General features: G+C 46.2%; 1 protein-coding gene across 4 annotated transcripts in view; it reads left to right on the top strand.

Annotated features, from left to right (window-relative positions):
• rims2a (regulating synaptic membrane exocytosis 2a) overlaps positions 1-17,371 on the top strand; it is a gene marked incomplete at its 5' end in the record, with an annotated part of 141,406 nt that overhangs the window by 88,119 nt on the left and 35,916 nt on the right. The window contains 8 exons of one of the 4 annotated variants that reach the window (XM_080540273.1): positions 142-295; positions 1,169-1,198; positions 2,804-2,872; positions 5,333-5,471; positions 8,636-8,749; positions 12,163-12,348; positions 13,765-13,874; positions 14,367-14,399. In XM_080540273.1, coding sequence (XP_080396399.1) covers positions 142-295; positions 1,169-1,198; positions 2,804-2,872; positions 5,333-5,471; positions 8,636-8,749; positions 12,163-12,348; positions 13,765-13,874; positions 14,367-14,399 — 835 coding nt within the window. The remainder of the gene's footprint in view (positions 1-141; positions 296-1,168; positions 1,199-2,803; positions 2,873-5,332; positions 5,472-8,635; positions 8,750-12,162; positions 12,349-13,764; positions 13,875-14,366; positions 14,400-17,371) is intronic. The other 3 variants (XM_080540275.1, XM_080540274.1, XM_080540280.1) reach the window with 3 other exon arrangements.

Below are 17,371 nucleotides of genomic sequence, written 5' to 3'. Positions count from 1 at the left end.
GGCCTTCATAAAGACGGTCGCTCCCAGATGAGCTGAGCAGGTGTGAATCAGCGTTGTTTGAGGGGCAGTGGATGTGTTGTTGTTGTTGTTGTTGTTGTAGTTGTTGTTGTTGTTGTTGACCGTCGTGCTTTTGTCCGGCAGATCCTGATCGAGTTGGAGACGGCCCTCCTGGACGACGAGCCCCACTGGTACAAGCTGCAGACGCACGACGTGTCCTCCATGCCCCTCCCCCGCGCCTCCCCCAACTCCCAACGGAGGCAGCTCCACGGAGAGAGCCCCACGCGGAGGCTGCAGAGTACGTCCGTCCCCGTCCACACCTGACACACCTGTACCCTGCTGTGCTCTGTAGAAAAGTCTTAGGACGTAACGGGTAGGATAGAGTCTGAAATATCGATGGCTCAGCTTCCTCTTTGAAAGCCGTGCGCTCACGTTTCGGGAACTGTAATCAGCCGAGCAAGCAGGCTACCCTGCTACAAAACTGCAGTTGTCTCATCGAAGCTTGAATGAGTAAGCTGTTCTAATGATGGGTGCGTTCGTAAATACACTCTGAGAGCAGCCGGAGCGCACCGAGGGTGGTCTCCAGTCGTTCGTTCGCTCAGAGCGAAACCCTGGTCGAAAATTCTGAGCACTGTGCTCTGGGAGCACTCAGAGTGCACACTGACTGAAAAGACTGCTTGTCGGAGCGCCTGAGCAAGTTGTTGCAAACTGTTATGGTTGCGGCTTGATTGGTACTCTAGAGAGTATTATTCAACACGCATCTACGTGTAACAAAACGGGTGATAATCATGTTTATACATGGGATGAATTAACGTTCATTTTGAAAATTGCAACGTTCGTTAAGGAGTATCTACTGTCAACATCACTAAAGTTAGCAACAGAAAGCTAGCTAACTTTAATGTTAACGCAATAACGTACAATTGTTGGCTGTCAGCAAAATGAAGGTAATATCGTTGGTGTCCGCCATGTTTACAGTTAGTTTGTAAAGACTTTTAACCGACCGTTCGTAAATGAACTGGTTTCAGAGAGCTCTATGACATTGAAGCCAGAACGCTCTGAAACCAGAGCAGATTTCCAGAGCGTATTTTTACGAACGCACCCGATGTTAGTGATGTTTATACAGTCTTGTTCTCTCTCTTGTCCCTCTCACCTCAACCTGATACCTTTGCAGACAAAGGCCCGTACCATGCGTACAATTCAGGTAACGGACCCTGCATGTCCACCCTGCTCCACAGAGCGTGCTGTTCATCTGGAGACTCCTCCTCCCCCGTCTCTCTCTGCTTCTGTCCCTACAGTTCCAATTCCAAAAGTCTTCACTTCCCTCCCATGAGCTATCCCACAGTTCCCTCTGATCCCTCTGCAGTACTACTGTATGCTCTCCCTGCACCGCAATCCGTTTACACAAGATGGTGTCAGGCCTGCCGATTTTTCCTGTATTCCAGTTTAGTTCTTGAGTTGATCCCAAATTGTATCGTTTGTAGCATTTTCTATCCACTCGCTTTTCCAGCGTGATGCATTATTTCATTTCCTTGCCCCGTTGCCAACATTTTCTCTTTGAAAAGCGAAAATGGAGTATGGTGATTTGTATCCTCCATTTCCTCTGCTTGTGTCTGTGTCTCCGTCTTATACTGTACTTGACTTGACATACTTCACTGTATTTCCATTGTGTGTGTAGGTTAAGGTTCACTATCTCATACCTGATACCATATTAACTTAACATACAGAAAATATAGAGACATGTGTTCTTCTTTATGCACTCAAACACCACATCTGCTACAGTATGTTGCATTTCCCTATAGAAGACTCTCAGGACCTAAAATACCTCGGGACTACATTATGCACACCTCACTGCAATCACATACCGTGCCATACTCCTACCATACTGCTGCTCCAAAGAGTGAATGTGATACTGTATGTAATAGGAAACAGTACAGTATTGCAGTAGTGTGTGTGTGTATGCGTGTGTGCGTGAGTGCGTGAGTGCGTGAGTGCATGTGTGTGTGTGTGTTAATCAGGACTGATTCACTGATAAACTCCCACGGGGGTAGACGCCCAGGCTCACTTTGCCGGGACTATTTCCTCAGCGTTTCTGTTTGTGTGAGGTGAAAGAGCTGACAGCCCTGAAAAAGGAGCACTAGAACAGTTTCTGCCCGTCTTAGATGAGAGGTTGAGAGTACCGCTGCCAGAGTGCACCACTTGTCATTCCTGAAGCAAAAAAAAAAGGCCCAAGTGTCCAGTTGATTTAAGTTGACTGAACAGTGAAGACGGCAGAAAAAACAGACAAGTTTAGAGCAGTGGGGAAGATTCTAAAAGGATGAGTGCGTTCCCCCGAAGACAAGAATCACTTCTCAGGCTCGGTCCTCGGATGTAAATTGGATGATTGAAAAGTCTGTACAAAATGTCACCGTGAAAAGCATCAAGCACATTGCCAATTACATGTAATGGAATCCACAACATCTACAGTATATGTACAGACACACGCTAACCTTGTACAGTACATTTTGCGGTTGTTGTGCCAGTCTTCCGATCGTACAGAGAGACAGCACATTTTAAAGCCATTGACAATGTAAACGGGTCCTTACTTGCCAGACTCTGTAATACGAGACCGGATGCAGTGCCTCTGTCTGCCCAGACCAGAGGGTGGCACAACTGAAGTCTGAGCTTTTCAACAGACCAAAACCGGTGGTCTCAATGTGATGGTCAGGGAAAGTAGATACAGACAAGAGTCAACTAACATCTCCCCTCTCTCTCTCTCTCTCTCTCTCTCTCTCTCTCTCACTCTCTCTCTCTCTTCACTTCCTCTCAGGATCCCAGAGAATCAGTGACAGTGAGATCTCTGACTATGACTGTGAGGACGGTGTGGGGGTAGTGTCAGGTAAGAAGCTCAGAGAAACGTGCGCTGTAGGAATAATGAGAACACATCCGCCAAGACTACACAGGGAATCACTCAAACTGTAGATGAATGATAACACAGCGATGTTGATGAGGTGAATAAGGACCATATTGATTGAGTTACTCCCCATCAAAGGGTATCACATAGCAGACTGTATCGCTAATTACAATAACATTCCTTTTCTTCAGGATAACATGGTTCTCTTTCAATGTAGGGCAACGGGGCTTTGAATATCAGCAATATGATTCCTTATATCACAACAGTTTATGAACAGAACTTTGTGTCTGCACATACTGTTTACCTTGTGTTTAAAAAGGAGGGTGCTAAGATAAATGCAGCACTCCAGTATGAAGGAGCAGTGAGTTTCCTCCCCCCCCCCCCCCTCCCTCCTTCCGTCCTTCTCTCCATCTGCACTCTCTGCTCCCTGGCTCCCTGGCTCCACAGCAAAGCGCCCACGCTGCACATTAGATCAGAGAAGAGAAGCTCTTGCCAGCCAGTCCAGAGAGTAGATGAGTGTAGCAGCCAGCCACCCAGACGAGGGGGAAGCCTGGGTGGTGGTACTGAGGAGGAACCCCTCCCACCTCTTTAACATTCTCATCAGTCCCTCACCGCCTCGCAACGCAAGTCCCCCCCTTCACTCACTGGGAATACCCTTCCGCTCTCTCCTCTCCCTTTTTCTTCCATCCATCTCTCCGAGCCAGTTTCTCCTATAGATGTTGGCTAATCCTCCAGTGGTCATATGAAACGGCTGATAGCATACTTTAGTCCAAAAAGAAGACATCCTCAGTATTCAGAGGAATAATAGATGACTTTTTCCTCTGTCAGTTTTTGTTGTTTTTAGTGGATATTATATTATGGTATTGTTTTAGAACAAGATTCAGCTGGGATGCAGTCCCCTCAGCTGGTTAGATCACATTACGTGAGGGTTGAGGACCTCTCTATATGTGCTTAACAGACAGTTTCTACTCATGCGTGAAGCGGCTTGTCAAGAAAGAGGATGAATTACATTTGGATTTGCATGCAAGGCTAGCTAATTGCAAGGCTGCTTTCTTCCTGTAAGTCCATTTTGGTGCTGAGTGGAAGAGAAGCCAGATGTTCTTCAGTCATATAATGATGTTAGGTATAATATACGAAATATATTTAATTCAGTTTTACTATCAGAGTAGTGTATAATTATAATATAGTCAATATGTACCGGTAGTAATAAACAGGACTTTGGTTATTTGAATTCAGAATTCAGGTGAATTGATTGTTTTCAATTTCAGGCTGTGGAAATACAGGTTTTTCTTTGCATATGCACAACAGAATTCAAAACTATATATGCCATAGTTTGATTGAAAAAAGTGAAAATGCTGCTCGACTATCTTACTCTACCTTGGCTTATAAGTGTCTGAAAATAAAACGAGACAAGCTGTCATATTAAGGAGTATACAGGGCAATAATGAGAAAACGATAATGAGAAAACGAAAAAAATTAGCAAAATGTTAAACTACCGCCCCGCGGTGGTGTAGCGGTCTAAGCACTGGCCGCTAGTGCATGCTGCCCACCGGGGCCGGGGTTCGTATCCCGGCTCGCCAGATCCAGATATGGCCGAGGCACACGGGAAGCGGCATATTGGCCGGCCGCTTCCGAGGGGGGTATAGGAGTATTTCTGGACTAGGATCCGTCGCGCAACACCGCCCCCGTCTGGTGCTGGAGTAATGGTACTGGGCTCGAGGAGCCAGTCAGCCTAGTCTGCCTGGCGGCCTCCTCTGGGACTGCCGGCCACGGGGTCGGGCGGCGGATCCTTCGCAATAGGCAGGGGATAATTGGATGCTAAGTTGGGTTAAATTGGCTACCAAATTGGGTGAAAAGGGGATAAAATCTGAAAGAAAAAAAAAAAAATGTTAAACTACCAAACTACCTGTGAAGGTGAACTTTCCACTCATATTTCATCATAGCCTAGTGTTTCCTTCTCATTCTACTTTTGATTCACGGTTATGTTTAACTCATTTTAATGTGCTACACACTCTATTGAATATCAATCAACGTTAATAGTGCTAAGCATTGACCTTAACCATGGCTGCTAGCCTCGGCTGATTATTGGATAATGAACTCCTTCAACTTCAATGGACTAATCACTCTTGCAGGGAAAATGCATTACAATGTTTCTGATTTTTTAAAGCTATTTTCATGTGTAATGCAAAAAAGGTGAGCGCAATGAGTGAATCAACTGAATCAACACTGAAACCGTGAATCTAGGACCTCAACGTTTAGCCAAATGAAAACCACTGACCATACTCTATGCCACTGTGTGCAATTTCAGAAAAAGTTTTGAATGTTCTCAGGAATAGTTATGCTCGCTGAAACGGATGGGGTTTTAATCTCCACAGCCTCTTTCAGTGGAGTGTGGCTGTGTGTTCCACCCAATGACCTCTGACCTCTCTCTCTCTCTCTCTGCAGACTATCGGCAGAACGGCAGGGACCTCCAGAGCTCCACGCTGTCCGTACCGGAGCAAGTGCTGTCATCCAACCACTGCTCGCGGTCGGCTGACATGAACCGGGCGCGGTCCCGGTCTCCCAGCGTTCCCCCACCACAGAGGTAACACCCTCACCCTCCTAGGGTCTGACCGTGACCATACAGTACCTGACCGTGACCGTGTTTGTCCTCATACTGCCACGGACCTGTACTGTATTCATTTGCCAAAGCCTAATGGAGTGGTCACCTAGGGTTACTACACTATCCACTTAACAACATTATGATCAAAAAGTATGTATCCATTACTTAAACACCAACACTAATCTGCCAACGCACTACACTGGGAATTGGGGAATAAACCTGATATCAGAGGTTGGTCATTAGATGGTATCACTGTACTAGTTAGTCTTAATAGCATACTGTACTCCCACATAATCCCAATGGGAGCACACTTACATTTCATAGTGCACATGGTGGTGAGGATGTGCATCCCCTGACCATTAGGGGGCACTGTGGGGGAGTTTTGTACAGTATTAGGGGGGTGATCCAGTCCACTTCTGTCATACAGCAGAAGTGTGGACCCCGGCTATGACCCAGGCCCGTCACAGTACAGCTCTTCCAGTAGAGTGGACCGGCGCAGTGTGTCGGATGACCACTACTCCCCTGACAGGTACACAGCCTCACACTGCCTCACACAGGCTTCCGTAGAAACACACCCCTTCGGACAGGACACCCTGCGTCGTACACCACAGCGTGCCTGTCTGCTACTCTCAGGCGTTTGATGTCTGTGTGAGACTCCTAGCACTTTTATCTCTATACCTGGGCCACAAACGCCACGTGTCCCGTTTAACTGAGACGGTTCGAAATCCCGCCACCTTCATCCAGTATGCTAGCAGGCGGACCGTCGAGCCCCGTGTTCTTCTCCGTTCCAATCCTCAGTCCAATTCTATGTTCCAATTCTGTTCCCATAACACTGTAGAAGGCGGCCTTTACTACTCTCTCGCTCAGACTGATTATAGGCACCCATCATCGCGAAGCACATGCCAATTGCACTTCACGAGGACGATAAGAGTTTTAATATCTGCTCATAATAGTGTTGGAGGGAGCTAGCGAAACGTTAGCGAGCCCGCTAGCCCAGGGATGTGTCTCTCCTCTTCCCCCCCCCTGTCCTGAGTGGCGTGGTGTGTGGTGTTTCGCTGGGGCCGTGGCGTGGTGTGGCGTGGTGTGGTGTTGTCCTGTTCCCACCACACCCTGGAGAGACGTGACAGACCCAGGCACACCAAGGCCCTGCAGGACGGCCTGTCGACGGAGCCTTGGCACTCGCTGGCCTGACTTCCTCCAGTCCAATTAAGTTTATTTGATATTTCTGAGGCACAGCCTAAATCAGCGTCAGACACAGGAAATGCACTTATCTAAATTGTGTGTGACAGTGCTCACTAGACTGTATTTCAGCCTCTTTAATTAATGACTTCTGTTATTTATTAAAAACAGTTGAAAAATACACAGGAAATGAGTAATGGAGAATTTGGAAATGTCCCAGACCTTCAAATAATACAAATTCTTACATCATTATTTGGGCGTATTGGGTTTTTAAAAGCTTGTTTTGTTGTTTGTTATTTTGTTTGGAATCAACATGTGAATATATTAATGTTTGTTTGTTTATTTTTGTAGATATGGAATGTTATTGATCAGCACTTTATAACGGAAATTGATGTACAGACATTTTGCCTGTTATGTATACATGCTTGTACAGTAGTAATGTCATTTAAAGAAAAATAATGTTTCTTGTCAGGAAAGTTCTTAATTAATTTAAGAAAAACAGATATGTTATTTGATGTACAGTTTAAGTAACTATACTAAATGTGGGTATGAATGATATTGTGTAGCATGTGTGTTAAGCTAGGATCACCTCCATCCATCTCTGTGCGTGTTCTAGCTGAGGAAGAGCATCAGCATCCTCTTCCTCACCCATGGCTCCTCTCCTCCAGTGCCGTACCACCTGCCTCTCTCTCCTCTGGTCTCCACCTCTCTCCCTCCCTCCTTCAGCCTCATCCAACCATGTTTCTGTTCTCTCCCCTCATGTGGTTGCAGCCATTTTCTCACCCTACCTCGAACCAGACACACTCAGCCTATTGATGATCATCAAAAGGAACCCAGGTAGACCCTTACCTGAACCTGCATGCTTGACCCCTCCTCCCTTCTCCCTCCTCTGTAGGAAGCTGAAACCACCAAGGCTTCAGGCCTGTGTTGTTAGAATGGCACTGGCACTTTGCGGAATGCTCTTTCCCATAAACACACATTCTCACACAGTCTCACCAGCACGTGTTATTACTCTGCTGGTGCAACATTGCTGCAACGTCAGGTGTACTGTACAGTAACACCTTACAGTAAGCTGGTGAATTATCACAATAGACACAGGGTGTGTGCCCTCTTTCCTAATCTCCCACTTCACATCCCATCCCCAGCCCATTGTCAATGCCATTGTCAACAACACAAAGTGTGGTGTGGTGTGGTGTGTAGTTATATATTTCTTCCTTACCAGGACAAATATATACTCCTATATCTAATGTGTGCCAGTTGTCAATAGAATTGGGGAGCTACCCTATGGCCATACACTTCATCCATGCAGTATCAAGATCACTCTTTTGTCATTTCAGCATCATTAAACACATACTGACACAAACTCTGTCCACATACATACATATTTTCATACATTAGCCATATTCATTTCCCAATTACAATACAGTTTGTCTCTTTGTTGACACATAAAGAGGCAAACGATCTGTTATGGATTTTTTTTCCGGGAGTTGCATCAAAAAAAGAAGAATGTAACACAAATACTGTTAAATGGATAAGTGGCCTGTGGGTGTTTCTGTTTGTAAAGAGTTGTCCAGCAGAGGTAGTTGTCCCTGCCCTCCCAGTGATGTACAGTATGTGGTGTATACAACACAGGTATATGAATCCAATATCCAGTGATCTGAATCCGATATACGCACACAGACTGTGGGTACGGTAGTCCACCATAGTGGACAAGGGGGATGTTGCGTTTGGGTCAAACGTCAAGAGAGCGGTGGAGCTACACTACAGTTCAGAGTTGGTGACCCCACCACCCCCCCCCCCCCCCCCACCACCACCACCACCCCCCCCCCCCCCCCTCCATTTACAGTCTTCTACAGATCATCACAGGAGTCCTGTTATAAGCTGTTCTCCACAGGTTCCCACCCCCCCTCTATATCTTGAGTATTGAACTGCTGAAACACTGAACACCTGTGATGTCTTTTTGCCAGCCGTAACCACCGCGTGCCGCCCATCTGTCGAGAGGAGGCAGTCAGGTTACTGCGCTCCACTCGGATGTCCCGGGCATACTCTGAGGGCGCTTACTCCGACATTGACTACGAGAGGTATTACCGTAACATTACAGTATCTGTCAGCCATTTTGTGGTCTTTTTTTTACATTTGTATATATACATGTATATATATATCTGTAGTTGTTGACATCAATTATCTATGTGATTTGTGAAAAGTGATGATATATACTACATGTATAAACATGATATCCTTAGACGATATCGGTGTTTCTTAAATAGTCATCACAGCTCCTCTGTTGAAGTTGTGTAAAACCCACACAACTGCCTCGGTTCTTCCCAGGATAAAGGCTTTGGAGCTCTCGTGTTGACATCAGTCGTGACTCGTGACTGATGTGTTGTACCCTGTTGTTCTGTTTTTTGGAGTGTACCGATTGTGTTTGTGATTAGTGTTGTCCTGTTTGTATTATGGGTAAATGCTCACCTGTTGGTAGCTCTGACGCACAGCATTGAATGAAAGGTTACAGTACATGGCCTTTTGATGCTTCTAGTGGATACGGGCAGTTTACCTCACAGTGTATGCATGGTTGTCCTCTCTGAACTGGTTGAGTTCAGTTTCTCAGCCAGTTTGGATGGTTCACATCCCCCACCCTAGTCTTACACTGGGTTACTGTTTTTCTGCTGCGGGAATGTAGCTGGACAGTTTCCCTCTCCGTGTGGTTTCTCTCTGAGTTGTACTCCGAGCCGCCCATGCGTGCCGTCTCAGAGGGGCCTGTCTCCTCTGTGATCTGATCTGCCTCCCCCTGACTCTGCTAAGTGTGAGTCGTCCAGTCACGCCAGCCATGCCAGCCATGCCAGCCATGCCAGTACGGTGATGATGGCCCAGGTCGGCCCCCAGGTGCCAGTGTTGTGCTGTGTGCCAGTCGAGTGGGCCCTCCTCACAAAGCCCTCCGGAAAAAAAATAAAAAACGCAAACTGGCTCCCTCGCTGCCATCTGGCTGTCCATCAAAAATGACATGACATGATTTTTTTTTTTTTTTTTTTTTTAAAGGAAGAAAAGTGATGAGTCTTCAGAACTGGGCCCCGGCGTAACAGACTTTATTAAACTGTCACAAAGTTTCCCCCGAGCCCCGGCCCTGCCTCCCCCACCCCCCCCACCCCCCACCCCTCTCTCCCCTCCACCCATCTCTGTAGACTGTGGCAGAGAAAATGAATGGCACTCGGGTCCAAATGGCGGTCACACAGGAGTAGAATAGATTTCCCTCTCCCGTTCCGGCGGTGACTGTGTGTCTTCTGCCGTGTCCGGGACGATTAGGAGAGAGGAGAAGAGAGGGAGGAGGAGAAACTCCAAGGCCTCGGTGCGTCCCTGTGGTGGCCCTGTGAGGAGTAGATGTGGAGAGAGTGACCTCGGAGGGTAGCCATGCTCACACAGTCCTGTCGGCTGGAAGAGCCTCTAGCCCCACAGTTTAGCTTCTCTCATAATATGATATTATTTCATGTTTATGGAAGGATAGTGAGCTTCTGTTCTTCTTTCGAGTAGTGGGTGTTACACTTAGTTATGAAACGATTTTTTATACATTGTCATTTGAATACCGTAGTACTGTAATCGCTGTCTGCCCTGTCTCTAAAGATATCCCGCTCATCCCTGATCATGCTTGTGTACAGATGACAGATGGTCAGTATTGAAACAGTAGGTAAGCCCCTTACACAGTGCCGTAGCGAGTTCAGTAGATCTGTAGTTTAGTAGCAGTAGTTTGGTTTGTCTCTACATTCAGGTATAGACGTAGATGTCGCAAACTGTAGTGATGCAGCATTGAATTCTGCGTTAGGTCTGCCTAGCTTTGTTAGGTAGTTTTTTTTTTTTTTTTTTTTTTTTAAACGGTTGCAAAGTATTGACGGATCACACAACACACCTTACTTGGAATGTCTCGAGTTGATATTTTGTACTCAGTTGAAATCCCAGGGGAATATTCTGAACAGTAAAGAGAGTGTGTGACTATATGGTGTATCCATCAAACCACACCTAATGAGTTGTTTGATTCATAGCAGAGATTCCCTTTACTGTTCACACTCATAAATCCCTGGACATAACAGCCTCAGGATTCTAGCCCTCTAATGATTATGATGATGGTCATGATCGTAAAAGTTTGAGGCTATTTAAAAGGCCACTGACCGATGAGGTGCTGTTTTTTAATTGGCTGGATCACAAAAGGAGCGCACACCTTTGCTGGACAACTTTTCACTCTGCTAACAGCTAATATTCACTAGTTTGCAGCCACCATGTCGTCAGTGGGTTTGTGGTGTTGGTTCTGCAAATGCTGTCCATGTCCATCTACTGTCTTGTCAAAACAAATGTCCACGAACACAATCACTTCCTAACTTCCTTGCTAGGAATGATGACAAGCATTTGCAGTGACTATTATGTGTTCAGTGATGTGATTCATGTACACTTCAGAATGTAAAAAGGCTATAACAATTTGCATGTTGTTTATGAAAACATGGGACATCACTCTTATTGTTATGATAAGTCAGTTGATTGATTGATTGATTCATTCATATTTCATATACCTGTAGTAGATTTAGCCTCTTCCAGCAGTAGAAATACAATTTAAGCAAACCATACACACTAAGCTAAATTAGTAAAGGCATTCAAATTATGAATGCCTTTACTGATTTTTTTATTTATTTTTACTAATTTCAGGCATTGTATCTACTATAACTATACATTAACCATGACTGCCATAGTGCAGCATATAGCATATGAAACATTTAGTTGTCTTATTTATAAGCTGATGGGTTAGCTCATGTTGTTGAGCATATAATGATACACGTGTATATACGTATTCTCCTGTTTTAGTGTAAGTGGTCAAATGGTTTATGTTTGTTTGCTCTGTGTTGATATCCACCGTTCTACTAAACCCAGTCTTACCTCTGGGATTTCCTCCATAAACAAACCCTCACCTGCTTTCTTCTTCCAGCTCTCCAGAAGCGTCAGGAAACACTCCAAATGCAAAGTGCCAAATCTTCTCTGTTTTTTCTCTCTGTTTCAACACTATTTAAGTTACAGTACCCTTATGTGCCCAGTACCCAATGGCAGGACGGAGGAGTATGTCTTTGGGAGTGTACAGTACAGTACAAAAGCAAGCAAACTTCCCTGACTACATCAGAAACAAATCACACATGCTTCACTATATCGTACGTTCACACTTCAGTCACTCTCTTGCCACAGAGGTGAGACACATAGCCCCACTTGGCCCCTTGCCTGTCTTACAGAACATCATAGGGTTTCTCTTACCCTTCCTGTAGAACACCACTGACCTCCCACAGCTGTGACGTGTGTCTAGATGCCAGGGCCTGTACAGAGGACTGTCCTCTAGCACTGCACTCCACTCTGCTGCCTCTGAGGCCTGTTGCCTCTGGGCCCCGGCGCTGTGTCCCGGGTCTCTGTCCCAGTCGCCCAGCCCTCCTGGGTCCCCCACTGAGCAACCTTCTCTCAATAACGTTTGCAGGAATCACGGATCCATGGATAGACATGAGTATCACAGCCGGTCCCGGTCCGCGGACCAGCGGCCCGCGCTAGAGCGCTCCACCTCCCGCTCGCGGTCCACGGAGCGGCCCGACTCCACCCTCATGAGGTCCTCCATGCCGTCTTTACCGTCCGGAAGATCCGCCCCTCCCTCACCTGCCTTAACGAGGTGACCCAGATCAAAAACGCTACAGCCCCCCCCCCCCCCCGACTAATTCAGAGAATGACCCCCAAAAACACCATCCCTCACCCCCCCCCTCCCTCACCACTCCCTCACCCAGTCAACTCACCACTTTTATTTTCTCCCCCAAAGCAACGGTGCTGCAATTTCTTTCCCATCCCAGACATGTATACCTTCTAGTTACTAACTCTTATTGTTTTTGGAACACACTACTTATACTTTGACAGAGTATAGTAGTGTTGGCCCGCCATTGTGCTTTGTTTACTAACATTACCTGATATACTATATCCTGTAATGGCATTTTGTTTTTGTTTTTTATTTGAATTATTTTCTAGACCCTCAGATCGCATGGTCGCATTGGTCTGCATCGAACACCTCTTTCCTTGCAGCTTGATGGGTGTGCTGCCCATGTGATGCACATCTTACATCACCTTTATTGCAGATCAATGCCAACAATTGATGCAACATTCTCCCCCATGTCATGTGCCAAATGTCATTGCTGATGTGCTTTGGAATTCACCTGTTGTTGGTAGGTTTGGACTTTGAAGGACTCAAAGTAGCGTGGTTTGATTGAGAATGTAATTCATCAACCCCCCGTCACTAGTTTTATTTACTATAGACAGTAATACACTCGTATTTAAAATATGGTCAAAGTTTATATGGTCAAAGAGTATAAATGGAAACAACCAGTTTTCAGGCAATAACTTTTGGGTTATTTAAGTTGAGTAAATCAAAGGAATTCAAAAGCTATTGCCAATACATGTTTAAAAAAATAAATAAATAATCAAGCTTGGATCATGCTAGATATTTTTTTGTGTGTGTGCGTTTTGAACTTGTACAAATGTTGTGCTGTAGATGTGTATGCACACAGCTATTGACACCCAATCATGTATGCTCAACTGTCAGAGGCTATACTTGATAAATGCTCTAAACACTATTGGTAGAGAGGATGAATGTCCTATCGCAAACTCATGATATGTTCTGAATCAATGCTGTCATTTCTAGATTGAGCCATGGTGTGTTCAGTATTAGCTTCCACTAACACAACAACATTACAGCATCCCTTGTTGAGCATGAATATGATTGTATAGAACATGTATATGTAAAGTAACAACATATATATGTTCGATATATGTCCCCTCTTTTGATCCTTATGTAGAGATTGTCATGACTAGTAGTAGACTATAGTCCTCCACTCCCCAGTTTGTGATGTGATGTGTTGTGGTGTGTTGTGTTTCTACAACCAGCCTGAAATCATCCTCTCCTACACAAAGCAGTGCTGTAATCACACAAGTCATTAGCATTCTGGGAATTGTAGGCTGCTTGGCCCGGGGCCTCCATTCACAACCAGCTATGGGCCTGTCCCCCTCACTCACCCAGTGTACCACTTTATGTGTTCCATAGGGCGCACCCCCATAGTGGATCGGTCCAAACCAGCCCCAACAGTACCCCTACGTCCAGCAGAAGAGGGCGGCAACTACCACAACTTCCTCCGAAGGGGACGTCGGATAGAAGTAAGTTTTCTTTTTTTTTTTGCTTTTACATAAGCACTGTGTGGAGTTCACAAGCGCAGAGTCACGTGTGTCTCTTTGTAGTGACCTCAAGGCTGTATTTTCATTGTTTTTTCATCTGTATAACGATACGGTTGAGCGGAGCAGATTGGCTTTGATTGAAACATCTCTTTTTGTTAGCTGTAGACTTGGCAAAGGGATGTGGTGTGACAGATGCTATTGTGGATGGTTCTCGCTGGCTAGTTACTCATGAAGGTTCCAAAAATATCCATCCCAACATTGTTAAGCTCTTTTTCTGTAACTGTACGTGTTTTTTTTGTTTTTGTTGCTGTTGCTGTAGGTTTTAGTATGTGTATCAATGTGACCAGGGTTCCCTGGGAAAGGTTTACATGCTCCGCTACTGTAACCTTGGCTGATATTGGTGATGTGGTTTCTCATAAACATTTTTTTCATTTGACATCTCTACCTGGTTCCTTTTCCTCATTCTTTCCTCAGAAGATGGAGAAGAAGGAACAGAACCTTATGAAGGTCTGTAACTAAAAAAGTGTGGGTTTGGTCTGTCAGGGGGGGGGGGGGGGGGGGGGGGCAGGGTGCAGTAAGACCAACCCCCCTGAAAGACTAAACCTGTCTGCAATGGCGGGTAGCTGGTTTCTATGGGGCGTACTCTGCCTCCTGGCCTCCCTACTGTCGTTGCAGCCTCTCCTTGTGTGTGTGATGTAGGAGTCCATGTCTGATTCCTAGAATGTGTCAGTGTTTAGTGATTTAGTGTTTAGTGATTTAGTGTTGTCCGAATTTCACCTTCCGTGTCACTTGTGTTTTCACGAGTAGTGCTGTTGTAGTTTTGTATTATGTGTTGGATAATCCTGGTGTAATCCCCTTTTTTGACCTTTTGACTGCCGGGGGTAAGATGTATTACAGGATTGGTCAGGAGCAGTATATGTCTGTGCTTTAAACATTTGTGATTCTGGCTTAGTCTCTTTAATCAGTGCTGCTAGTATTGAACACTAGTATTACGGCAAGTATTTAAAAGCAAGGGTTGTCCACATTTAATTTTGTATTCCCGTAAGTGTACAGTTTGGTGGGGTGTCCTGTAACTTGATGGTCTTAAATCTCCTTTACTAAAGAGTTACATACTTTAGTAAAAGGAACTACAAGCAGTTGCTTTTTTGAAAACATTTACCAAAGACCCTGTTCTCTATTTTCAAATGTTACATTGCACAGGGTGATCTTTCTTTTCATACTGGATGCTCTTCTGGGTCACAAAATAACATTCTGAGACGTTTGATTCATCGGTACTTGCGCTGAAATGTATTTTTCTCTTTCAATTATTGGTGCCGGTTTAACAGCCCCAAAAATGTTCTGACTGTTGTAACAAAGCGTGTCACATACTGTAAGGGCGCGGTGATGAAAGTGACGAGCTTGCGTTTCTGTGGAGCTGAGGCTGTGAAAGAAAGGATTAGCTTTGCGGTGATTGGAGGGAGCAGTGAGCGAGAGGGGGAGAAAGCCTAGGCGATGCCGGAGAACTTGTCAAAGCACTCCCAGGACTCTTTCATCATTGTCAGAGCTCATGAGCACTCCCCTAGTCGGCCGTGCAGCCAGCCAGCCAGCCACCCAGCCGGCCAGCGAACCAGCCAGCCAGCCAGGCAGCCAGCCAGAGAACCAGCCAGCCAGCGAACCAGCCAGCCTCCCTCTCTCCACCCCATCCCTCTCTCCTCTCTGAGGAAATACGAGTCCGCCTCCTCTCTCTCTCTCTTTCTCTCTCTCTATAATGAGGTAGTGGCGCCGTCTCGTGCTGCGTAGCGTCCAGTAGCCTCTCTGAGCAGGTAGCGGCAGCCCCTCTGAGGTGCAGGACAGCCTCTGTCCCTGGGAGGAGGTAGAGGCAGCCCCTCTGAGGTGCAGGACAGCCTCTGTCCCTGGGAGGAGGTAGAGGCAGCCCCTCTGAGGTGCAGGACAGCCTCTGTCCCTGGGAGGAGGTAGTGGCAGCTTGTGGGCAGAGGGGGGAGGTATTGATCTGACCCTGTGTCGAAGCTCCTACTACAGTACAGTGGCAGTTGGCCCAGTGGTTACGTAACGGCCCTAGTGTATAGTACATAGCCCTCATATCTCGGGGTAATATACTGTAGGTCAGTGCCCCCTTCAATGTGTGTTATTGCCGCCTTTTTTTTCTCAATTTTTCATCTTTCCTGCTAAACTTTGAACCCTTGCCATAAAATCAGGCCTCTGTTTACCTAGTCGAGCTCCATTATCTGTCTGTCACGAAGACAGACAGAAGACAGAGAATAACAGGGGGAGGAGCTTCGTGACCTTTCACCCCCAGAGTGTTACGAGGGGGCCAGCCTCTCTCAACAGACAGGACAGGCCTTTGGACCTCTGCTATCTCCTCTGCTGGCTAATCATGAAAAGTATGATTTTCCCCTCATCCAAAGTAGCTAAACTAGTTTAGAATACGATTGGAATTCTGAATAGAACAAATTCTGGGCCGATGATGATCATCCGTATGGTGATATGGCGCTACCCGGCTGGAGGTCTAGGATCTGTGCCATTCATTTGTACTGGAGGTACAGGCTGGCGAGCGTTTTTTCCTCCATGTTGCTGAGCAGGCCTGAGTCCGTGGCCAGGGCCTGGACTGGCAGAAGCTGTCTTTCCTCACAGTTCCCACTTCCTCCGCCCCCATCTGTCTCTGTGGTGTCTGTCACATGGCTGCGGTGGTCGGCGTGGTACTGAACAGTATGGCGTGTGTTAGCTCATTGAGCCACCGTGAGATGAATGACTTGTTCTTTTCATGCCTTTTTTTGGGGGGGGGGGGGGACTATAGGTTTTGTGGGGATGACTTTTGTGTGATACTTTACTTGCTTATACTTTATCGCAGTTGTTTCTTTTTTGATCTCGTTTGTTCACATGAAAGAGGTGTCGTCTTGTGTGTGTGCGGGGGGTGTGGGGGTGTGCCTGTGCGCGTGTGCATTTGTATGTGTGTGTGGGTGTGTGCGCGCACATGCTTACAGTATGTGCGTGCGTGTGTCTGTTTGTGCTTGCGTGTGTGTGCGAGTATGTGCGTGCCTATGTGTGTGTGTGTATCACAGCGTCTCATAACGCTCCATCTGTCTCCTAATGCCATTCAGATTGTGAGGAGAGGTCTCAAGGCCCACCTGTTAATGGGAAAAAAGGCAAGTGTCCTCAGGGGTGTGACAGTGTGGGTGCACTGTGTGTTTCTCATGCCAGACAGGGTTCTCTGCGTGACAGCTCGGCTTTTTTCTCCATCCTACTTCTCCTTCTGAAGCTTCTCTTACTCTCCTTTAATGTCCATGTACAGTATCTATCTCTCCTTTGTTCATATCTCATCTTTTTCTTAAAGATGATGAATGCGGGTTTTGCCTATTTGGTTGATTTGGTGTGATTAGTGAGAGGAGTGTATAGTAGGAGGTTGAACCCTGACGTTGATGTCTGCAGAGTGCTGTCTGAGTTGAACCCTTCTAGCCCCTGGGCCTCCTGCCCTGCTCCAA

This window comes from Nansenia antarctica (genome assembly GCF_963989245.1).
Source record: "Nansenia antarctica genome assembly, chromosome: 10".
NCBI lineage: Eukaryota > Metazoa > Chordata > Actinopteri > Argentiniformes > Microstomatidae > Nansenia > Nansenia antarctica.
Note: the sequence above shows the minus strand (reverse complement) of the source record. Positions and strands in the feature narration are given on the sequence as shown.